This window comes from Schistosoma haematobium, chromosome 4 (assembly GCF_000699445.3).
Source record: "Schistosoma haematobium chromosome 4, whole genome shotgun sequence".
Classification (NCBI taxonomy): domain Eukaryota; kingdom Metazoa; phylum Platyhelminthes; class Trematoda; order Strigeidida; family Schistosomatidae; genus Schistosoma; species Schistosoma haematobium.
This window is the reverse complement of record NC_067199.1, coordinates 331,381-357,573: the sequence shown is the minus strand read 5'-3', so window position 1 is coordinate 357,573 and position 26,193 is coordinate 331,381. Positions and strand designations below refer to the sequence as shown.

At 34.2% G+C, this 26,193-nt stretch overlaps 1 protein-coding gene across 3 annotated transcripts in view; it reads right to left on the bottom strand.

Annotated features, from left to right (window-relative positions):
- Nucleotides 1-1,561: 1,561 nt before the first annotated feature.
- SLC7A5_3 (Large neutral amino acids transporter small subunit 1) overlaps nt 1,562-26,193 on the bottom strand; it is a 74,053-nt gene continuing 49,421 nt past the window's right edge. The window contains exons 1-9 of one of the 3 annotated variants that reach the window (XM_051215410.1): nt 12,094-12,185; nt 10,608-11,080; nt 9,079-9,204; nt 8,029-8,297; nt 6,933-7,133; nt 5,770-5,919; nt 4,811-4,895; nt 4,077-4,169; nt 1,562-2,194 (exon numbers count right to left, since the gene is read on the bottom strand). In XM_051215410.1, the coding sequence (XP_051065914.1) occupies nt 2,142-2,194; nt 4,077-4,169; nt 4,811-4,895; nt 5,770-5,919; nt 6,933-7,133; nt 8,029-8,297; nt 9,079-9,204; nt 10,608-11,076 (1,446 nt within the window). In that variant the 5' untranslated portion in view covers nt 11,077-11,080; nt 12,094-12,185 and the 3' untranslated portion in view covers nt 1,562-2,141. Of the gene's footprint in view, nt 2,195-4,076; nt 4,170-4,810; nt 4,896-5,769; nt 5,920-6,932; nt 7,134-8,028; nt 8,298-9,078; nt 9,205-10,607; nt 11,081-12,093; nt 12,186-23,807; nt 24,514-26,193 lie in introns of those variants that run through there. The other 2 variants (XM_051215412.1, XM_051215409.1) reach the window with 2 other exon arrangements.

Genomic DNA, 26,193 nt, shown 5'->3' with positions numbered 1-26,193 from the left:
CTATAAAAACACCGACGGTTCAAGCTAAATGAATTCGAACATGTGGATTCTCAGTATTTCAAACGAATTCATCAAACACTTTTCAATAGACATTATGGTTGACTTTCATGCTGTAATGCGTAGCACACACACATATATATATATATAGATGTCAGTCTAAACTTCACCACATGTAACTAATAATGAATAAATTAGTAAAAGTGATTAAACATTCATTAGTAATATTAAGTGAGTAGATGCTTGAGTACATGAATAAGTCACAACTACATACATTTACTTGATCTGGCATCCATCTAAGTGCCCATTTATAGTCTACTATAAATTAATAAAGGAAATTATAAAAGATCTACTAATGAATATATAATGAATCTTATTATAATGCAATTATACATAGATCAATCAATCAATCAATCAGCATTGCATCTCTCATTATTGACTCAAATGCCACAAAGCATTCCTTAGCACTAAAACAATTAAGTGGATAATTTTAACATGCATATAACTATTTAAATGAAATGAATTCAGCTTATAATCCTGATAAAGTACAGAACTCTATAAGGGCTTCAAACGTATTCTATGCGTCACTAAATATGATTCCTGTGCTTAAAACTTCTTGTTGATTTTTGTCAGTCTCATCTCTTCCTTTCACTCAATCATTCTGAAAACAACAATAACTTACGTGAGCGGGGAAAGTCTTTAATTAAATTCTTATTGTGAATCAGTATGAGTGATGCTTTTGTCAAGCAATTAAATATTGCAAAGGTTTTGACAAAAGTCAGTAAGTTTTATTAGGACTAATTTAGCATGGAAAGCGTTAACGATAGAGTAGATCCCTTGGGTAGTATGATGTTCTATGTGATAGGTTGTATGGTTGCAGTGATTATGTTGTCTAGATGACAGCAGCATGTAATCAAACAGTGTAGATCAGCAGAAGTAACATCTTTAAGAAGTAAACGTTAGAAACTTTTCATTCAATGTTGGAACTTTCCAAACGACTTGGTCATCGACGTCTTAGACAATATATAATAAATCCTCAAGTTAATTGACGAATCACTATCACGTCATTAGATTCACAACATTCTATATCAATTAATTTCCAATCTCTAGTTCTTCCCTTTTCCTCCTTGCAGAAAAATAACGATCTAATTCATGCACTAGGAGGCGTTCCCATGTAACTGAGAATTCGGAGTGAAATGACGATGTATAAGTCAGGTCTCACATGGTGCCGCCAATCTTAATACTTACAGTCTTTTTTATATATATCTCAGGAAATGAGTGATTGAAGCAGTTTATGATTTTCTATTTGAGTGACATCTGTTCACAAGTTCGTCAGCCAAGTAACTGTTTGCATCAAGAACTCTGAACATAAACCATTCCTAGTTGACTACTCCAACAACACACACTAGGGCAATATTACAATTACAGGCGATTGCACTAATAATAGTTTAGGATAGCGCATTCTGTCGCAACTTCATTTCAATTGAAATATAAGATGGACAGAATAACACAGACATTACAAATTTCATACATATAACCATAGATTGAATAAAGAAAACCAATTGTTTGCATACAATTTACATATATTTTGTTTATCTAAATCTCATGAGAAATAAGAAGGAGAGAGAGAGAGACACAGAATCAAATCATATACACTTTGTGTAGTATATTGGTCGGCAGTCTATGCTCCATTGGGAGTAACAGGCGTAACTAAATAAGTAAGTTGTGTCTTCAATTAGCAATGCCCAAAATTTCCCATTACGTAACCACCAGTCAAGTCACAAGAAAATTTTAGGAAAATAATTTTGAAAATATAAAAATTCAAATGAAAAAACAAAACAAGAATAGAATGATCAAAAAGAAATTTCAATCACGAGTAGACAAAATGTACAAAACTATTGCAGTCCAGGAAGAAGAGCAACCGGACATCGGTTATCAACGTTGATCGCTTCATTGTTTTTAAATGAAGTGAATGTAGCATTTCACAAAAAAGGCGTTAAAAAAACAGAAAACTAATCAATAGGCTACATTGTCTTTTTGCATACGGTGAATTTATACAATAAGTGAGTGTTCGGGTAGCACAACAAAATGACTGTTTAACAATGTTAACAATACACAATAATTCTATGCTTTATCTTTCATCTTCAACTGGATGGTACAATACGGAAAAGTTTTTGTAATCCAATCGTGATGTTTACTGGAAAAATAAACAAAACATTGAATGAAAACAAACAAAAAAACAAAGAAGAAGATGGAGAATATCAACAAAATCTACAACTGATTCGATGATGTTGAATTCAGCTATTCGTAAACAAGTTTGTCTAGTTCAATCATCATCATCATCAAATCATTTCAACAACTTTGGAATGATTTTATCACATATGATAATTTTTATCAGGTCAATTACACATTAACTTGTTAAGATGAACGGAAGTTTTATGGAGATTTTGTTGGGACGGCTTCTGAGAACTACGACGGAGCCTCCAGAGTTCCTAGAGGAGTCGAAGAGTACTATCCAATCAGAATGCAATGGAGCCTTCTAGAACATCAACGTGGCATGCCATTATTGGTCAGTAGTGTAACATGCCTCTTCACGGACTGGTTGACTTAACAAATGCTAACATCTATAAATACACATGATTTTCTGTATATTTTGATTCTTGCCCAGCAAGCACTTTCTGCAATCTTCTTCTGTCTTCTCGTTTGGGACTTGGAGGGTTCTAGCATTCGAGTACCCAAGTTATACACGGTATATTAAGAATCTGAGGACTAGATATAATCTTTAGATTTAATTCCTTACCATTGTTATTACATTAGAAAACAATCGATATTTACATTAAAAAACTATTCCTGTTCCTTGTTATAAACTATTCAAACTTCAAATAATCCACAAAATTGAGCGACACATCCACAGCTGTTTTTACTGAGTTACTATCACACAACATACCCAGTTGAACTCCACTGGTCACTGATTCTCACTATAACTCCAGGAAATACCTCTTGAAGTCAAACACTAGTGATCATGTGTTGAATAATATCAGAAGGGGTTTTATGTGGATATTATAATAGTTTTAATAGTTGAGATCATGAGTCAATTGAAGATAGACCACCATGCAAAACCTAGAAACACTAGACGGCCGTTTACTCCTATTGCGGGACTCCTCACTAGTGCACATCTACCATCCCGCTTCGCGAGATTCGAACACAGGATCTATTGGTTTCATGATCTCAACTGCTAAAATTACTACAATATCCACAAAAAATCTCATCTGACATATTATTGTACTATTGGATTATTGTATTGAAACTTATTGTCCTAACTATCACTGTTCTGATTAACTTTATTATTGCCAATCTCTTGACCGATGGATGACCTAATAAGAAACATCATGTGTCATTCATTGAATGCATGAATATTATCATTTGACTTGAGAAAATACTCTTTTCTAGTTTAATAACAGCTGAAAAACATTTTCACAGTAAAGAAAATGAAAGTCCAGTAACTACTGGCTAGAGCTTATTAAGGCATGTGTATTAGTAGTTAACACATAAGATGTTTGTATACATACCTGAAATAGCAACAATTATTAGAAATCAATACTTAGATTTGGAGATCTAATCAGAAGACTGAATTATTCCAACCTAATACCTAACTCAAACCTCATAATTTCTTTCCGTTTAACTCAAGTGTTGATGTCCAAATTGATTAAATTCATAAAATGTATAGTAGTGTCAATTACTCAAATGTTAAAGTATTTGAGCATCTACATAGTTGCATCATATGGTTTAGCTGTGTTATTCAGAATTCGAAATAGCTGAGATGATATAGTTCTGCTGAAACCAAATATAATTATTAACCACTTTTCCAACATATACGTGGGTGAATAAGATTGCATATGCAGACCCGTTACACTTATTTACGTTTGCGAAACCAGGTAGTGTCTCTAGACCTCAGATAAAACAAGTGTGTAACTCGAAACTGACTAAATAATCCAATAACTGGTAGGTCAGTTAGACCGAACACGTTCGAAAATATTTCAATTATGTGATATGGAATGTGACTTGACAAAATTACTTACTCATTTTTTCCTGAAATGATTTCGGTTTAGGACTCCACGCACAACCGAGTATGTAAACCGGTATACCGGTTAAAATGATCAAAATACCATATACTACAAAGGGATAAGACAATCGAAAATTCAGTAGAGAGATGTAATCATTGTTATATTAGGAAAATAAACCATTCGTGAAATTAGTTCCATTCAACTATAATGATGAGAACATTACTTCATCTTTCAGTAGTGCAGATCAGATAGTTTTCCATAAAACTTCAATTTCGATCATGATTTAAGTCATAAAGTGACATAGGAATAACCGACAAGAAGAACCATGGGAAAACTGAACTAGATTTTTCTTAGTTCTGAACTATCTCAACAATGAAGGGCTACAACAAGCTATAACATCAAATACATGCGATATTTTGGTCTTGTGAACAAATGTCGGTTTCTGTACCAATGAATAGCAAAAGTTTAGTTAGGTTATTCTACTAACATTAGTTTTCGTTAGCAATATACCACGATTTTGCGCGAATGTCATTGATAAGTTATGATCTCGTCTCTCGCCATTTCAACTCAGTAGCTTACAACTTACTAACTAACTCGAACCTAGTCACTTATGAGATTATGGCTGATTAGTTTGTTGTTTGAAATTCAATCTCCACATTCATAGTTGAATAATATAACGAACTGTTATTCCTACATTCAGAAAGTAAACATACGAATTTATAGAACATAATTTACAACAAATGACCTACATGATTCTTGAGGTGATCCATAAAAAGAGAAAATTAACAGAGATGCAGTAACTACTAAGTAGATAATGGCGAATATTATAGGAGCCTGTAATAAATATAGATAATGAAAGAATAAAAATTCTATGATATAGTAGTAGTATTAGTAACAGCTGAAAATATTAAATTAAATGACAGGGCAGTGTGTGCTACGTATATCGACATAAGTAATATATAACTCAAGTCAGGAATAAAATGTCTGGCAGCTGAAGGTGAAGGAGGAGAGAACGGGAACAGAAAGCGATTGGTAAGGAAATGCAGAAACAAAGAAGTCTATGACGATTGATTGACATTTTGCAAATGAAGTATTCATTGTATGGTTCTCAGATTTTACTAAGATGTTCTTTAATGTTGCATTAAATTACATTCGACTGTCCCCACGTGTGTTCTCGTTCACTACATCAATAGTAGAAAAGATCTTTTCAATGGTTTAAAACGATTTTAATGCTTTGCTTCAAAATTTTCATCAACGTAACAGCTTTAAAAAGATTTTTCTAATTTTATGTCAGTCCATAAAACAAATGTCTAATCTCAACACTGTACAGAACGAATCTTCCAACAGAAGACTAATGGTTGAAAGAAAAAGTAGTGATGCAGTGCTTAAATTGACGCAAAAGCTAACATAACAATCCAATGCTGACATTGTACAACTCAATAAAGTTGTTCAAAAGAAAAGTTAACTAGAACTAGTCATGATTAATAACAATTTTATGCAATCGTATATTAATGTAATAATTAGATTCATGAGTCCATTGCAGCTAGACCACCATGGAAAACCTGGAAACACTGGACGGCCGTTTCATATTAGGATGAAACTCCTCGGCAATGCACATCCACCACATATCCACAAAACCACTATCTCACTATAGTCATATAATCTTAAGGAATAATATCGCAAACCCACTTCAGAAATTTTAATTTACCTTAACCGGACGTTGAATATTAGGACGAGTAAATCTGAAAATTACTACAATCAGAACACAAAGACCGATTGCCAACCATTGAACAAAACCCATATAATTCATAAGTGTGAAAATATCTCCAGCAAGCAAGTAAATTATTGATATGATACACTAAAAGAGTAATCAGTAAAAGTTAAAAATAAGCAATAGAATCACAATACATACACTGAACAATGGTAATTCATGTAAATCACAATTTATAGTGATAATCAAGTAGGCGGCCTGCTTGAATATCCAGAATACCTGTTCATGACATCTGGATATTTCAACAAATTTTCTGTTTTTTGTTTGTCGTAACACACCATTATGCCTATTAGTCACATAACCTATTCAGGCACGTTTGTCAAAAGTTTACCACATTTCGCTGTACAAGTGACAAAAGAGCTCAATCAGAGACATCGTGGTTGCCAGCAATATGCATCGAAAACAATGTAGATTATTCACATGTCGAGTCCTGAACTGCTAACATATAACTGGCAACTACTCAACATTTATCACAACGGTCGATCAAGAAATAAGAAAGGGAAACTTGTTAAGATCCTTCGTGCTGAGATTTCTGTATTGTACCAAAAACATAATATTACATAAAGCCACCAATACTTATTTAGTTGAATTTTGAACAGATCAGGAACAGTAAGATTTGAAGTTTAAAATGATTTCATTACTTTATTTCAAAACTCCTCATCAGCTAAAACGTTTAACCCTATACACAATTACATGACTAGAAATAAAGAATTGGGACAATCTATCATGTAGATTTGAAGTTAATTTTCAAAGGTTTCATGTCTCTTTTCAAACTTGTATTTCATCTTCACCAATTAAAGTTAGTCTAAACTATGTTTTCATTCGTAGTCTTCGTTGAAACTGTAGAATGAAAATCATTGGTCTTGGTGTGTTTCAATTACTACAAAGCCATTATTGTCAAAGGGACCCACAATCTAATTACAATTTCAAACTTATTATCAATAAATGTCACCCTACAACCAGTTTAAACACATTTGATATTGTTGCAAATTAGACATCAAATGTTCACATTTAAGACATACTAACTGATTTGTAAGGATGCAAATACTTTTTATTATCTATTTATGTTTGACGAAAGTAGTGTTATGCAAGGAACTCACAGTGAACAGAACAGCCGGAATAGGTGTTAATCGATCCGTGTGCAAGTAACTGATAAACGCTGGCATTTGTTTCAGCTGACTAGCAACAACAAATATTCTCGATGTAGTCAATATAGTCCCATTGGCACCACCAAACGTTGAACAAGCAACAAATATTGGCATTATCCACCAAAACATTCCGTATATTCTATTAGCAAATGTCTGTTTTTGTTAGTGAACGGAAAAAATGGTTTCAAAGTAAATCCAACTTATTCAGTAATTTCGATAGTGTAATTAGAAGACGAAGATTATCAGAACGATGTGATATATTAACGCAAAACATTTCGAACAATCTGATTACATATACTTATCAAAACATTTGTATATAAAAATAAAAGTCAAATAGACTAGAAATGGAGGGTAAGAGGAAATGAGGAATAATAACGGAACAATGTGAAAACAATTTGAAACCTCATCACTCTGGACAATAAGCTAATATTACCAGAGTAATTTTATGGTAATTTGACTCTGTTTGTTTCTGCAGCCATTAGGTCCTTGTGCACACACCCTAAGTTTCAGATCACGATTACTGCCCTCTACGAATGTGTGACCACACACACATTTAAATCGGTAGACACAATCGGATGCGACGCAACCGTTTTCTTTTAGGCTTTTGATGAAGCATAAATCTTGTTGGTTCCTTGATAATGACATATTCAAGTCTTTGTGTCGAAGAATGGCTATTTGTTTCACCTCTAAATGGTAAGGTGATGTAGACAGGTATTTTCTCTGCCAAAGCTATAGTAGGTCTCACTGTACCATGAACTTTCTATCTATTTATGAATCTCAGAGGATATCCAGTTTCCGTTAATGTTTTACTTAGCAACCTAACATCATCATCAATGGCGTTATTTGTACAAATACGATCAAGTCTGTTAAATAGACACCTCTACAAACCCCGTTTGTATTGAACGAAACGATAACTAAAATAAAGAAAGTATTGAACTGTCCAAGATGGTGTGATCTTGAACGGAGAAAATACATTAATAATATTCTCGTCTTATAGGAAAATTGATTAAGAGCATCAGTACGCCAATAAAATTATTATTCCACCTACCAAAGCCACAGCTCTTGTACTCAAAATCTCTGCAACTGGTACGACTGTCACATAGGCTACATTAGCAGCTGTGTAAACTAGAGTCACTAGTAAGCACGATAACCTAATTACTATAGACAAATGTTTTCTGGGGTTTATCATTTCTCCAACCATACAATTTAAGTTAGTCCAGCCGCCATAAGCAAATAAACAACTGTAAAGTGCATTAGCTATTTTACCAGGACTCCAGTCCGAATCGACGAAAGGTTCTTCCAGCTCTTCATAGCGACCTAAAAGAAGTTAAACAATAAAGTACAATGCGAGATACCTAAATCATTCCATGAACAGTGATTACAATTACAAATACATAGAGATTATAAATACTAGTCAGTTGCTTAGAAGAGATAAATCACAGTGAGTAACTAACAGCGATTGAAAACAGCTTAAATGGAAACACAGGACAGAGCTGGTTGGAGAATATCAGTCAGTGGCGGATGCTACACGAGGGATTACAGACGTAAGTAGGACGAAGGATCATTTTACTCATTCACAATTTATTGAAGAATCACTTCATTCAAATCGAAATCTTTGAAAAAATAAAAGTAGTCTGACATATTATTGCAAAAGTCATATAATCAAAGAGTGATAACAGAAATGAAATGTTCAATCAATTAATTAGTTATGTGTATTCTTGACAAAAGAAAGGGAAGATTATTTTTCTCAAGCTTGATAACAAAAATTGCGATTTTTTAAACTCACTAAAGTAGGTCTCATCACATACAGTCGTACGGTTTTATTCTTCGAAAACTTTTATACAACACTTACTATTCTGTAAACAAAATATCATTCTTATTTTAGACTAACTTAACACACTTGTTGCCATTCATTTTAGATTAAACAACCACATCATCTGAAATGAGGAACTCCTGAATGATGCACATTAATAAAATCTTCATATCAAGATTAAAGCACTCACAGTTCAACAAAAATCACAAAACAAAACCAACTCTAATTATTATAGATAACAAAAGGTATTTAAAATAATTTTAAAGAATGATATAATTAAATTACCAAATCCAGACTGTACAAATCCGGTTACAATGATCATTATAAGAGCGGCAAGTTTCGCAAGCGTAAATATATCTTGTATTCTGGTTGAAAATTTGATTGAAAAGGAATTGGCGAAGCTTAAAAATGCTAAGCAAAATGAAACAAGATGACAATAAATTGGCAAATTTCCATTAAAATATCATCAGTGTGATCGTTCTAAACATTTTCAGATGAAAAATCATCAGTAATAGTGAAAACAGCAAACTATTGTGAGATAGTAACTCACTAAAGACAATGGTAGATGTGTCGCTCAAATTCGTGGATTGGTTGAATTTAGACACTCACACCGTTGGATGCCGGTCAGCTCAGTGGTCCAGTGCTTAAGCGCTCGCGTTCGAGATTGATAGGTCCTGGGCTCAAACCTCGTGAGGCGAGATCGTGGATACGCACTGTTGAGGAGTCCAACGATAGGAAAAAACGACCGTCCAGTACTTCCAGGTTTTCCATAGTGGTCTAGCTCGAATGGACTCTTGATCTCAATCAATGAAAAAACTACATAACCTTCTTCTAAGTGAACTTCTTCCAGTATCTTATCATCAAATTCATTTATCACATATCGATTCCATTGATACTTTTAGTTTGACAAGTAATTAGATAATAAACGAACCGTTTATTATGTGAACAATGACGAGAATATATTATTTATTCAAAACAGTTTACTGAAGTTACAGATTATTAACTACCAGTAGTATTGAGATCTATAAGCCAACTAATCAAAATATTTAAAGTGTCAAAAAACAGAATGTTTACTGATGTAATACATTTGAATTCATCTGGTATTAATTATGATTAAATCGTTGTCATTTCTCAAATCTGTCAAAACCACAATTTACGATTGAAGGCACACAGTCACCAGAAATTAACACTTCTCAGTTTTCCTTTATTCACTCAGAACTCATAATTTAACTGTCATCAGTTTTTCACCTTCTGATTCGTATTTCGTTTATTCACATTTTGACACTTTCGGCACTTATCACTTATCACTCAAACAACTTTTATTCAATTTCACTGGTTTCAGTCCACCATTATTCCCAATCATCATTCTTCTGTCGTACGTGTTTTGCGTTAAAATCCCTACAGATCACATACATTTGGCGAGAATGTCAAAAAAGATCAGGATTTATGGTATTTTTCCCAAATGTTATTATACTCTATTCAACTTTAAAGAACAAATGAATTTGGTGGAACGATTGAGGTCATCCAATTCAAGGAACGAAGTATCTAATAACCAGTGCTTTATGTTCATCAGCACTGTTATACTCTCACCCAACAGTGTTTGTCATTTTTATGTTATAAAACTGCGTTTGATGAGGACCATTGTCGAGCTTCTTCATCTTAACAACTACTCTCATTTTCCGCTTATCAAAAATACAAACAGTGCATTTTATCCATAACAGTGCATACGAGTTATTGTTGGTTGAGTATATAGTTCGGCACATCTTAATTGATAAAATGGAAAAAACGCTGTAGGGAAATATTTTTAAACATACTAATACATAAAACCGCCAAAATCCTGATCAGCGTAAAGGGCAGTGAACAGTCTGGATACAAAGGTACAACAACATACTCCCCAAATGTCAAAGCTACAATAGCGATAGTTCCAGGTCTTACGACCATTACTTCCATCCACAAACGCAAAAATCCAATAAATGGTCCAAATGCTTCATATACATAAATATAATCCCCTCCGGATCGCTCTATTATCGTGCCAAGTTCTGCATAACAGTACGCCCCGAGCATACTGAAGATCCCACATGCAACCCATATAATTAGACTAGCTCCTATGCTTCTGACATTCAGTAAAATACCAGTGGGACTGACAAATATTCCTGAGCCAATCATTGATCCTACTACGATGGTGATACTGGTTACAATACCAATAGATCGCTTCAGTTTTACAACATCTGGTTTATCTACGACAACGGTGACGTCATCATCCAACTTCTTGTTTGCTGCCATGCCACTACAATATAAAATACATTATAATTTGCACTTGCAGTAGTACAAAGTGGCCAAACGACTTTCAATAAAATGACGCAAGTTATAAAATATGTCTGACTTCAATCGTATGGCTTCCAGAGATTTAACTTTCACAAAGTAAAATGTGATTAGTTTAAAATCACCAGAATTCATCAAAAAGTGAAAACTATTTTCACCCTGATTTTGAACAACCCAACCATACAAGTGAGATGAAATGGAAGACGATAAATATATTATGACATCAGGTTAGTAAAACTTAAGCCAAATACTTATGGCAAAACTTTGAGCCATCATATCTCCAGCTATAAACTTTCACATTTAACCGGAATACGAATGAGAAGCTACATGTGGTCTGTAATTCAATCAAATTACCTTAAGAGATCTCAGTTTAGACAAATTGGTGGTTTTCCCAAAGACAACTGCTCTTTTAATTCAGTTAGATACACTGACGCTTGTGCAATTCTTCAGTACAAAAGGTGAGGAAATCAGTCTTCAGTAATGAGGATAGTAGGTTGATGAACCTGTATTAATCCTGACGCACTGCTTTCCAGTGAAGGTCCAGCTTCTCCTTGAAAGTATTCACTGATGGGGCTGATACCACTTGTTCGGGTAAGGCTTGGGCTAACTATATTTTTCGAAATACAACATAATAATTAGTTGATCCAAGTCTCGTTATACTCAGTTCGTCAAATAATTTTGAACCGCTCAACACAACTATGTGAAAGGAGTTCTGATAATTTTGAGCAGATCTGAGCAAGTAACTCGAGTTACTTGTTATCAGCTATAATTCAGTCTTTAGGCAGTGACGAAGCTTCTGAGACTACCTCATGTAGACAAATAAGAAACACTTCAGACCACTGTTTTTCAGCCATGGAAATTTCACACATAATCTAGACTATGATTACTAGCTAGTAATCAAGACCGTTTCGAATTCTTGAATGAAAAATGATAAACACATATTAAAAACCCAATGAAACTTTTGATCAAGAGGTTTACCAAAAACTGTCAATCAGACCGAAGAGAGACTCTTACTGATCTCAATTAGAACGTCAAGTGTGCACGATATGTTATAAATACTTTGTAAAGACTTCATCGGCAATTTAAACAATTAGAAGCTTCAAAGAACAAATTGAGTCACTTGTAAAAGCCGAACTAAATAATCTTAGAAATTTGATTGTAGAAAAATACAGTCAAACAGTCGAGATATTAACACTGGCGATCAATAAACAACACTCAGAGTCAACTTCGTTAGTACATGCAAAGCGAACATGGAAGTAGGTTCATCAACAACGTCATTTGATTGCAAACTGTTAGAAACCACAATTGCACTACCTTTATTACAGCACATTGGAGTTCAACTAGATATGAATTACGAAGTTTCTCGTCTCTTTTGGACTTAGTCTTCACACACGATGATGATGTCGGTCAAATGACTTTCCTGCCACCCCTAAGGAGAAGTGATCATGCAGCCATTTTATTCAAGTTCATGGCTGAGATGGCCTGTCAGACAGTTGTGCCGGCCGGTCCCCACATATGGAAGTCAGACATGGAAGCGCTAAACTCTGCAGCATCGGCTGAAAACTGGATATATATGAGGTACGGACTCATTTCAGGCAGTTATACAAACCGGCAACTCAACCGTATATATCCTACACAGTCCCAAAGAACAAAAAGCATCGCCATCCCTGGACAGACCGGGATATTTGAAGTCCACTAAGACAAAAGGAGAAATGTTGGAATGTTGCCATCAGCCTTGGCACAGCATGTACTATGGAACGCCACAGGTGTAATTAAAACCAAAGGAACTCTGAGAAAATATGAAATGCAGTTGGCACAATCTGCAATCAAGCAGTTTAAGAGAATATTCTCATACCTAAATTACAGAACAAGGATGCAGCATCAGATAGCCAACCTAACTAAGGAAAAGAGCGGATCTGAAACGATAGAGGATGATTAAGAAATAGCAGAGGCTGTGACAAACTATTTTGGGGCAGTTTTCACTCAGGAACCTCTTCTAGACGAAGGAGTAGACCCAAATACGAAGTCAACAAACCGTCTGCTCACCGATGACTTTGATCAAGACAATGTACTAAAGGCTCTTAGCACCTTAGATACGGTGAGTCAACAGGACCAGATGAACTTAATTAATGAAGGGAGTAGAACTGAAACGATAGAGGATGATTAGGGAAAAGCATAGGCTACGTCAAACTAATTCGGGACAGTTTTGTCACAGAGACCTCTTCTAGACGAAGAACTAGACTCAAACACAAAGTCAGCAAGACGTCTGCTGAGTAGAGAAGCCAAGAACGAACAAAATTCCCGTGGCATACAGGTTTTCATACCGAGTCATCAACACTTGGAACCTGTTACCCGAAGCAGTGGTGTCTCATTCGAGAGAAGAGTAATTACCCAGAGAAGCATACAAGAGAAGGAATAACATAGGCCGTAGGCCTTCTGTCCTTATTATTATCAATGTCTTTATTCAATACTATATTTCGCCGCGGTTAACGTGAGACTTTAGATCGTAGAGTACTAGCACTCCTAGATCTTTTACAACTTGGAGTATCTTTCGAGGTGAGTTACTTAAGTTGCAGGCGTTTTCTAAACAAGTCTCAGATGAACTTCTGTACACTTTTAGATGCCAAAAATAAAGTGGGTCATCACTTGAAAAACTTCGAAGTCGGGTCATATCCTCCCGAAGTTCCATGTTATCTTCTTGGTTTAAAACTTGTCTACGAATTTTCACATCATCAGCGAAAAGCGATGAATCAGACTATACTTGCTAAGGAACGTCATTTATCCGAATTAAATAGAAGGACGTTGTAGTACTGAACACTGAGAAACCACATTAGGACATTCAGTAGTCTGAGAAAAAAGGACGTTTACTCTGACCCTAAGAGGTTCAATATTTAGGTATAAATTAAGTTAACCAATAAACCTTGACTTGATACCTCGTCTGAAAACTGGTGAAATGTTAACCAGCTTGCATAACGGAATAAGGAATCCAGTTGGGGGGGGTGGAATGAGACGTCCACCTGCTGTAGGCTGCCCTGTAAAGGTGACACATCCAATCGTTTGAAACTGTAACACCTGTTGTTACTGGGATGTTGCGGCTCATTTTTGGAGACAAAACTAAAGGCTATGACGGCATGATCACATTTTCCCAAAGGGAGCCAGGATTGAGAGGTTGTCTGAATGCTTCTCCACCGAGTTGGTAACCTCCCATTTTCTAATAATCCCAAATCGTAAATGAGGTTGAATTTTTACCTCCGATGTACATGTTAAGAGAACTTGACTTGAGGAAGATCGATGTATCCTAGAATCAGAACATGAGTGTGGGATAATCCCTCCAGCATAACACTGTCAGATGTAGGCTTTCCGTAAATGAATCTAACCAGATATCTCGAGATGTTGGAAAATTTCACTGAGCACCATACTGTTATATCCCGATGAGAATAATTAATGGTACCTGTTGGAATCTATTTCTCGACTAACACTTTACGTATATTTCTATCGTATAATTGTTAAGTAATTATGCTGCTCACATTCATGTTCCCTTTATCATAAGCTTTTTGACCTATGGACTATTATTATACGATTTATTATTGATGAGTCATGCCCAGTCCATGAATTACAGTCTCCCACGTTCACAGCCATTTTGGCTAATTCTCGTACGAATATTGTTTCCTATGTTATGGTAGGATGCGGTCCGTTTGGTTGGTATATAAACCCAGTATGTTTGAAATGAATGATTCATATCGCAGAGGCTGAGACTGATGTTCCGGACTCAAAAAGCGGGCAGGGCTAGGTGGGAAGGAGGACCGGTAAAGACTCTAGACTGCTCGTACTTGTTTTATGCGTCATTGGTCCAGTCGATAAATCACTGTTCTCTAATTGGCGGTATCATCACGTCATACATTAATAGAACACAGGACACAATTTATAACACATACAGATTCGTCAAGATTGATAGATTCCCGTGTTTAAATTTGAAGTGGATTTTTATTCTTGGTAATTCATATCCGCTAATTGACAAACTCAGTCAAGGAGTGAATTAAGAACTTTTGGGATTCAATATCATGTAAATAAAAAATCTCATCATGAATTATATGTAGTTAGTGTTAGTAACGAAGACAATACCGCATACAAATCAAATTTATAATCAGGTAATTTTTAATTTATTTATTACAATGTTTTGTCAAGTACAGCGATCCTAGATCTTCTGAAGTAAATAACCAGAATTGTCAAAAATAATGTTGTTATATACTAAACGGTCGTCTATTCATGTCTAGATATACCTCTATATCATGATATGTCAAATATAAATGTTCGATAACTGAAATTAGATAAAATGGTAGTGTGGTGTGTGCTACTTATGTCGACATAAGTAGTAGTATATAACGCTAGTCAGGAATAGAATGTCCGGCAACAGAAGGTTGAAAAGATCGAAGAGGAAAGAACGGGAACAGAAAGCCATCGATATGGAAATGCAGGAACAATGAAGTCTGAGACAGTTAATGAACATTTTGCAAATAATGAATTGGATTATGGTTTTTCTATTTCACCAAGTAACTGTAATTTCATGCTGAAAATAATCGGTTATACTCACCTGTGTTCTCTTTCACTACAGTAGTATTTATGAGACTTTAATTATCACCAAAATATATATACGTGTTTAATAACTAAGCAAAATTTGTTCAATACCATTATATTCCAAAACCTTGTTTCTGAATACCTTAATCAGAAAACTTAAATTTATTGATTAAAATTTCTAATCATATCTGCTAAGTATGGATTATGTAAACCAACAATACTTTAACATTAAACACTGACATCATCACTTCTCTTCACTATTATTCATGATAATAACGATTAGTTCAATTAAAAACCCATAACATGAATAATCTGTGAAAATGAATCATTTGACTAAAACACTGCACAATATTAGTTGTGACAGTCATTAAATGCAAAAATGCTTCAAGATTACATATTGACCCTTTAAATAAACGTTAAAATCGACATTATAAATATGATTAATAAGTTCATATAACCACCAATTGATTTGATTTTGTAAACTTCAAGGGTAAGAAATGCATTGAATTGTTGGCTACTTTTTGATGGAGTTTTGTTTGCTGAGCTGGATGGTTAAGTCGTAAAGATTTGATCGTCATTCTGAACGACATCATCAGCAGAAACTTCAAGTAGAAGTGAAGTGTTTGAATTTCACCACATTTGGCTTACAGCTTGTCCAGCAGACATCGATCTTGATTGGTTATTGTTGACCTTTAACTAGTCATTGTTTACTTCTTTATTTTATTCTCAGTCCTATATTTGTCCATAATTTTTCTGAATAATTGATAGATTTGGTCGAATTCAATGTGTTTGCTGATTAACTAGAGTGTCGAGATTCTAAAAATTCTCTTGTGTTTTTAGAATTGTATAATACTTGAATTATTTGAATTGTAGTATGAACTAGGAATCCCAGAATTAACGCAATTGAATTAAGAAGTAAGACACAAGCACAAACGAATGTATTGTATTTGGAATTCGAAATCGAGCATTCAACAAGTACAAAGGTATTATTAGTTCATTCAAACACCACAAATTGCCCCTATCCATGATGTGTGGTGGACCAAAAACGTATGTTAACCAAAAATTAGCAATAAAGTTATTACGTCCAAAAGTTAATATAACAATAACAACTTATAAGTTATTAACACGAAATAAAAGTTCAGGGATGTTACTTAAATCAGCTGGCTGTTGAGTGTTCCGTCGTGTTTGGTACCGAAATCCACAATTATAGATAATTAATAATTCCAATGAGGTAGATATGGCTCCAGTAAGTTTTTCTGATGTAGAATGCAATAGAAATGTCACAGAAGTCTATAAATATACATGATAGTTAATTAATAGTTTAGTTATTATATCGACGGGCAAGATAGAACGAGGCTTGTGTGTATAAGAGTGTATTTATTAATGCGCAGTTAACAATGTCGTGCTATGCGTAATTTTTAAAAGGAAGGAAGTAAGTAGTCTAGGTCACACACTCAAACAACAAGTACAATCGTTTAGTGATAAATGTACAGATTATGGAAATAAACAAAATAAATACAAAAGCTATCAAAAACTATTTACAAAATAGGCTTATTAGGCCTATCTCCACAGATGTCAACAATTTTCCAATCGAATCTGAGTCCACAATTGTCCACATACATTGATATAAGTGAGGATATAATATATCATTCACCTAAGCTACAAATGTTCTCTACCATTGTTGTCTACTAATAATAGTGACCATGTGTATAGGTTACAAATTAAATAAACAATCAATTTTCTTGGGATTTAAAGCTAGCCAGTATTACTTGTTTGTATCTAGATAGAATCCCCAAGTTCTTTGTTCTGTGCATATTAATAAACCTGAAGTATTCTTGCTAAAGAAATTAGTTCAGTCTCTTCTCTTTCAATGATGATAATATCTAGTTGTACGAATCAGCTTCCTACTTTTTTTTAATGCCTTACCTTGAAAATATTTATTACCAATTCGATGCTCTCTCTAACGAGATTTCAATGTCAAATTCATTTTATCATGTTATAACAATCATCATCAAAATTATTATTCATTATCTGATATTTGTGTTATTACTAGTTAATTTTCCGATCTTCAAAGCGGTCCTGTTGATAGTTTTGTAATAAGAGTAACTGTTCTTTATGTCATTAATAATGTTGTTCACCTATGTAACCTCCCAGTGCACTGGTATTCAAAACTGTATGTAGTGTGTTAAAGTCTTTGATGAAATACCAAAAACTATTCAGTAATAAGAAACGGTTATGACAAACCATCAGTGAAATAAATTAGAAATGTAAATGATATTCAGTTATGGTTTTGTTAAATGGAGAATTGACAAAAGTGGTCAATATAAAACACTAGATTCCAGCTTAGTCATTTAAAAGCACCACACCCACAGCAAGAACTGATGCTACTGGGCACGACATATCTAGAGCTCACCGACATGTATGTTATGAGCATTGTAATAAGCCATTCACTTCATAGTCTTTTCATGCATATCGATAAATTACTAATTACACGATATAATGTGAATTATTCTTTATAATTATGTTTCATTGAATTCCCAAATCATTGTCAACATCTTAGGATTCATTAGTTAATCAGTTTAATCAATTATTATTAATAATAACCTGATTTAAGGTGATTATGAACAACATAGATATAAGCGAACAATATTGTTTTCTATTAAATCCTCATCAGGCTTTACTCTGTTATACCGTAATATTTATATACATATACGAAATTATTAAACCGATCAGCCATGAGTCAATGATGATAACAGTGGAATAGATTACATAAATAAGTGAAAATTACAAATTTGTAGTGTGATGACAAGTGTATTAGTTGTGATAAGAATAATAAAGGCTTGAATCAATGTTACATAATGGGAAATAGGTCAACGATTAGAAAAATATAACATTCATAGAAAGGTTATAAGATTACGTAACAAGAGGTGTTCCGATAATTGGACTATGAAGTGTTTATTTGAGAAAAGAAAAGGATGTGAGGGTGTGAATAAAAATAAACGAAGAAAGAGTATGGGAAATAATAATAAATGAAATCATTTATTAAGACCAAGGGAGAGATAAGAGTGTTACAAATCTCTTATGAACACAAAGACTTGGATTGTTGGCTCGAATTCCTATAGCTTCTGCTATATGTAAGAGACAAAATAGAAAACCATAAGAAAAACTAGTAGGAATGCGATGAATAATTTTAAACGACTTATTTCTATCTACTACATGACCGCTATTGATCAAGTGTGATAGGACCGAGCTGCGTACTGTCTTGACAATATCTTTTCCTAACGGCGAAGGGAGGTGTTTACGAATAATCAGAATTGGATACTTTGGAAGTAAAACTAGATCAATTTGTGCAAAATCAAAGGAAAATTATCAGTATCCTGAAGAAAATGGACAATATTCAAATGTTTCGATGTTGGATTTCGATCACTCTAATGAGTTAACTATGTTGAGTGAAGTCCTCAATCGTTGTGAGAATAATGTTTCAAATGAATCATACTCTGATCGGATTCATGATATTATTTTACCAGAATTATTTGTTTCCAATGAAATTATTTACAGATACGTGGGAGATATGACGCGAGCGCATCAAATTCTGATCGGAATTCAGATGTGATTTGTTTTAATGACTCATTTATTTCAAATGAAATCTTAGTTGAATGTGAGGAAGAAGTTTGAAATGTGTTGAAATCTGTATACAATCCTGATCCTGTCGCATCAGATGTTATTTTTCCTCATAATTCGTTTATCTCTAGTATTATTCCTAATGTGTGTAACACATATGTTCCGAATGAGTCAAATTCTAGTCACATTTCTGATGTTAATGTATCAGATGTCAGATATTCTCACGACCGATATACATTGAGTAGAGTCCCTACTCAGTAGTATGATGAATCAGAAAGGATAGAAAGTTTTCCCGAAGCAGTCAGAGAACCAGTTTGCCCAGATATGAAGTTTGTACAGTCAGTAAATCTTAATCGAGTCTAAGATTATCTTAATGAGTACGAGTCAGATGCATATCTTCTATTTGATTGTTTTGCAGGTGAATCGAGCCTTGATGAGTCACATGTGTTAATTACATATATCAATGCAAATTTATCTGATAATTGTAACAACGGCCTTAGTTATTTTAATGTTAAAAGCAAAAGGAATGTATATCGTATTATTAATGCAATTCAAAGCCACCTGATGAAATGACTCAAATTATATGTCAGTGTGTAGCCCCTAATACTCATAAATAATGATCGAACTGTGAGATATGAGATGATAGTGCAAATTGGGAACGTGAAATTCGTCATGACATTGAGACATAAAGACCCAATATTGTTTCGTGAGGAGGTGGGATGTGGTGTTATGATGATTATCATCCTTTTTATATGAATATGGGACCAAATAACTACCTACACACTTTAAACGAAAGGTGATGTGTGGTAGTGAACGTAAAGTTTGATTCATTGAAGAGGAAGAGAATGTTGTATTTGTAAAATCTCAGCGAATGAATTTGAAGTAAATCCAACGTCTCGCCTGGTAATCTGGTTCAAGCTTTTGCAAGGAAAATATAATCAAACAACAAAATTATCGAATATAGATAGGTACATGGTTCTCTTGTTTACTGTATACTGAATAGGTCATCCAATCAACGTTAAAGTAAGTATTTACATTAATGTGTAACAGATATGTGATGTGAAACGAAAAGTGTTAACATAACAGATTGTGTGTATACGTAAGTAGTGTGAGAAGAAGATATTTCATTCACCATATATTGTCATCGGTCAGTAGAATATTAAGAAAAACATATAATTTTTTATATGTCACAATATGCATAAAATGAGGATAAATAAATAAGATAAAAGAATGAATCCAAAGAGGAATTGAAAGTTTGTGTTATTTTAATGCTCCAGTCAATTGTTTAACATATTTAGATAAGATAACTGATTTCAACCGTTGAATGTATTATCTATTGATTAGTTAATATGATATAGACAGATCAAATGGAATAAGGAGTTCAGGTTTACTTATTTACGTCGGGAAATAGAAGCAGATATGAAAAGTATGAATAACAACTGGAAGGAGCTAGAAAGGATTGCCCAGGATAGGGTTGGATGGAGAATGCTGGTGAGTGGCCTATGCTCCTTCACGAGGAGTACACAAGTGTAAGTAAGTAAGTTATCTATTTATATTCGATAATTTTGATGTTTGATTATATTTTCCTTAGAACAGCACATATAAGCGAACAATATTGTTTTCAATTAGATCGTCATCAGGCTATACATGAATATTTATACGAAAATGTTAAACCAATCAAGGCAATATGGGTCAATAATCACAATGAAATAGAATAAGTCACCTTCTACCTGAAGTTTGTGCTGATGATGTCGTTCAGAAGAACGATGAAAGCTCCACGACCAAACCATCCAGCTCAGAGAACAAAACTCCACCAAAATCATCCACCTGAGCTACAAATCTTTTCCACCATCTGAATAAGTCACCACACATATTAGGTAAAAATACATGTTGATAGTAGGAAGACAGGTGTACTGATAATAGTAAGAATAATAAAATGCGATTAAAAAAAAACTCTTATCAATAGTTAAACGTTGGAAATAGAAGGTCAAACAAACATGGGTAAATAGACTAGGAATAGTCAACACCAAAACATTAACATCATTACGTAATAAGATGTGTGTAAATAATCAGATAGTGAAGAATACGAAGAGGCGGAGAATGACAAACAAATAATGAATGTGGAAATAAGGTTAACGATAACACAAATAGAATAAAATAAATAATGATAATAATAAAAACTAAGAAAAATCGTTTGATAAGTTATAACTGACCATGAAAGGGAAAATGTTTAGATCAGATTGCCAAGCGAAAAGTTGAATTTACTTCAAATTCTTTCGCTGAGATTTTACAAATACAACATTTATCCTCTTTAAGGTTTCACATTAACTCGGCGCCCAAATACTGTGAAACTATTCATTCAAATTTAGACTAAAGTTCTTATGTAAAGTATGTTTGGTCGTTGAGAGTGCAAATACAACCACAGCCTACAGACTATTAAATAACCAAATCAATTTATAAATTTCACACATCAAGATCAGTGTAGATAAGGTCTCTGACCCGTAACATGAGATTATTAGACGTTGTTAACTGACAAAAGTAATGATTTATATTTAGTTGGAAAGGCAAAATTCTTCAGTCACTTATTATCATAAGTGTATTTTACTTATTTACGCCTGTTACCACTCGCAGAGTGTTAGTTATGTCCATAACCACCCAATCAAATCGTTGTTGTCAAGCTTCCACCACGTCAATCTGGAATGATTTATCTGTAGTCTATCCCTGTTCCATGTAACCTGCCAATTGAATGACGTTATTATCCTATTATATTAGCGTGACTCAAAACGTCTATTTATTTCGATAATACAGGCAATACTGGTCGGTGTGTTTGTGCGTTCCACTTGATGAGTATAATTCCTTTCATTATTGTACTAATCAAATTGTTAATTTTACGTTTAAAAACAGATAAAGTTTTCAAACCCAGATGTCCTTGTTCTGACTATAGCTTTCACATATACTTTGTGGTCGCCAGTGTGGCGTTTACAGTTTTAGTAGAATATCTGTAGGATAAATTAAATCCTACATGTAGAATCATAAGCCAACCATCACCATTCTACATCGAACTCTGTCCTGAACAATCCGTTCCAGTCTCTATTCATCCAATACTCGACTCACTGTGTTTCTTTGGTATTCCTTTTATCCGTTTCACTTCAGGATTTCAAGTTAGTTCTTGCCTCGTGATGCAGTTTGATAACTTCCACAATGTATGTCCTATCCACTTCCAATGTCTTTCCCAAATTTCCTCTTCAGCTGGAGGCTGGTTTGTTTTTTTTCTACAGTAGGCAGAGGCTGATGGTATCTGGCCAACGGATATTGAGTATCTTGCGTAGACAACAATTTATAAATATTTGTACTATCTTGATGGTGGTTCTCCAACTTCCAGCTCCATATAGTCTTAACGTTCGTATTGATTGAACCACACCTTGAGCTTTCGACCTAAAGGTCTGATCCACAAGGCAATGGAGCTACGTAAGGAGATGCAGTCCTATGGTAGCCAGTGGCGTATAATTGGCTCACGCGCCATTTGTTCCTACAGGATACTGGAGCTCGTGTGCACCACTGGCTTGGAGTCGAGTTTTCGAACACAACCTCATCAACTGATTTGCAATGATTCCCTGAATTCGACGCCAGTGGGGTGAAAGCAAATGCGTGCTCGTATTAGAGCATGACCAGAGACTAAACACGTATTCCAGAACAAGCGGGAGTATTCTATCGAGCTTCTCCAACGGTAACTGTTGGAACATGGTCTATTAAAGTCTATCGTTGGCTTGGTGCAGCGGGTCGCCATGTTAGACGATGTCTCTCCTTAAACCTTAAACTAGTGCTTGTTAGAAGTAAACGGTTGTCTGAGCACAGTTGCAGGAGACCATCACCAATATCTGTTCGCTGACACGGAATACCAAAATACACACCTAAATGTTCTTCTGTTTGGTTTAAGCAATCTACCTAGGCATTAAAGTCACCTGCTATGAGTACTATGTATAAGTGCATAGCTTCTTGAAAAACTTCGGTAAGCTTCCCATAAAATTCATCTTTCACCATTTGGCTTAGAAGGTCTCAAAACTGTTATTTGTTGTTGAGCAGGATTTATGTAGTTTACGCAGTAGCAATGATACATATCTCATTTTCAATGAATGATAATGTAGTTGTTTTTGTCATTATAAGTCAGCAAACTCCCAAAATTATCGCTTTCAATGACACTCATGCCGCCAATGTTAATACTTAAAGTCTTTTTTATATATATCTCAGGAAATGAGTGATTGAAGCAATTTTCGCTTTTCTATTTCTTTAGTCATCTAGGCCAATTCGGGTGACTTTTGTTCACAAGTTCGTCAGCCAAGTAACTGTTTGCATCAAGAACTCTGAACATAAACCATTCCTAGTTGACTACTCCAACAACACACACTAGGGCAATATTACAATTACAGGTGATTACACCAATAATAGCTTAAGATAGCGCGTTCTGTAGCAACTTCATTTCAATTGAAATATAACATGAACAGAATAACACAGACATTACAAATTTCATACATATAACCATAGATTGAATAAAGAAAACCAATTGTTTGCATACAATTTACATATATTTTGTTTATCTAAATCTCATGAAAAATAAGAAGGAGAGAGAGAGACACAGAATCAAATCATATACACTTTGTGTAGTATATTGGTTGGCAGTCTATGCTCCATTGGGAGTAACAGGCGTAAGTATGTAACTAAGTAAGTAAGTTGTGTCGTCAATTAGCAATGCCCAAAATTTCCCATTACGTAACCACCAGTCAAGTCACAAGAAAATTTTAGGAAAATAATTTTGAAAATATAAAAATTCAAATGAAAAAACAAAACAAGAATAGAATGATCAAAAAGAAATTTCAATCACAAGTAGACAAAATGTACAAAACTATTGCAGTCCAAGAAGAAGAGCAACCGGACATCGGTTATCAACGTTGATCGCTTCATTGTTTTTAAATGAAGTGAATGTAGCACTTCACAAAAAAGGCGTTAAAAAAACAGAAAACTAATGAATCAGCTACATTATCTTTTTGTATACGGTGAATTTATACAATAAGTGAGTGTTCGGGTAGCACAACAAAATGACTGTTTAACAATGTTAACAATACACAATAATTCTATGCTTTACCTTTCATCTTCAACTGGATGGTACAATACGGAAAAGTTTTTGTAATCCAATCGTGATGTTTACTGGAAAAATAAACAAAACATTGAATGAAAACAAACAAAAAAACAAAGAAGAAGATGGAGAATATCAACAAAATCTACAACTGATTCGATGATGTTGAATTCAGCTATTCGTAAACAAGTTTGTCTAGTTCAATCATCATCATCATCAAATCATTTCAACAACTTTGGAATGATTTTATCACATATGATAATTTTTATCAGGTCAATTACATATTAACTTGTTATGATCAATGGAAGATATATGAAGATTTTGTTGGGACGGCTTCTGAGAACTACGACGGAGCCTCCAGAGTTCCTAGAGGAGTCGAAGAGTACTATCCAATCAGAATGCAATGGAGCCTTCTAGAACATCAACGTGGCATGCCACTATTGGTCAGTAGTGTAACATGCCTCTTTACGAACTGGTTGACTTGTGAGGGTTCTAGCATACAAATGCTCAAGTTATACACGGTATATTAAGAATCTGAGCACTAGATATAATCTTTAGATTTAATTCCTTACCATTGTTATTACATTAGAAAACAATCGATATTTACATTAAAAAACTATTCCTGTTCCTTGTTATAAACTATTCAAACTTCAAATAATCCACAAAATTGAGCGACACATCCACAGCTGTTTTTACTGAGTTACTATCACACAACATACCCAGTTGAACTCCACTGGTCACTGATTCTCACTATAACTCCAGGAAATACCTCTTGAAGTCAGTCACCAGTGAGCATATATTGAATAATATCAGAAGGGGTTTTGTGTGAATATTATAGTGGTTTTAATAGTTGAGACCATGAGTCAATTGAAGATAGATCACCATGCAAAACCTAGAAACACTAGACGGCCGTTTACGCCTATTGCGGGACTCCTCACTAGTGCACATCTACGATTCCACTTCGCGACATTCGAACTCAGGATCTATTGGTCTCATGATCTCAACTGCTAAAGTTACTGCAATATCCACAAAAAGTCCCACCTGACATATTATTGTACTATTGGATTATTGTATTGAAACTTATTGTCCTAGCTATCACTGTTATGATAAATTTTATTATTGCCAATCTGTTGACCGATGGATGACCTAATAAGAAACATCATGTGTCATTCATTGAATGCATGAATATTATCATTTGACTTGAGAAAATACTCTTTTCTAGTTTAATAACAGCTGAAAAACATTTTCACAGTAAAGAAAATGAAAGTCCAGTAACTACTGGCTAGAGCTTATTAAGGCATGTGTATTAGTAGTTAACACATAAGATGTTTGTATACATACCTGAAATAGCAACAATTATTAGAAATCAATACTTAGATTTGGAGATCTAATCAGAAGATTGAATTATTTAAACCTAATACCTAACTCAAACCTCATAATTTCTTTCCGTTTAACTCAAGTGTTGATGTCCAAATTGATTAAATTCATAAAATGTATAGTAGTGTCAATTACTCAAATGTTAAAGTATTTATAATTGTATTGGGTTAAAAGAGTTTTGAGCATCTACATAGTTGCATCATATGGTTTAGCTGTGCTATTCAGAATTCTAAATAGCTGAGATGATATAGTTCTCCTGAAACCAAATATAATCATTAACCACTTTTCCAACATATAGATGGCTGTATAAGATTGTATATGCAGACCCGTTACACTTATTTACGTTTGCGAAACCAGGTAGTGTCTCTAGACCT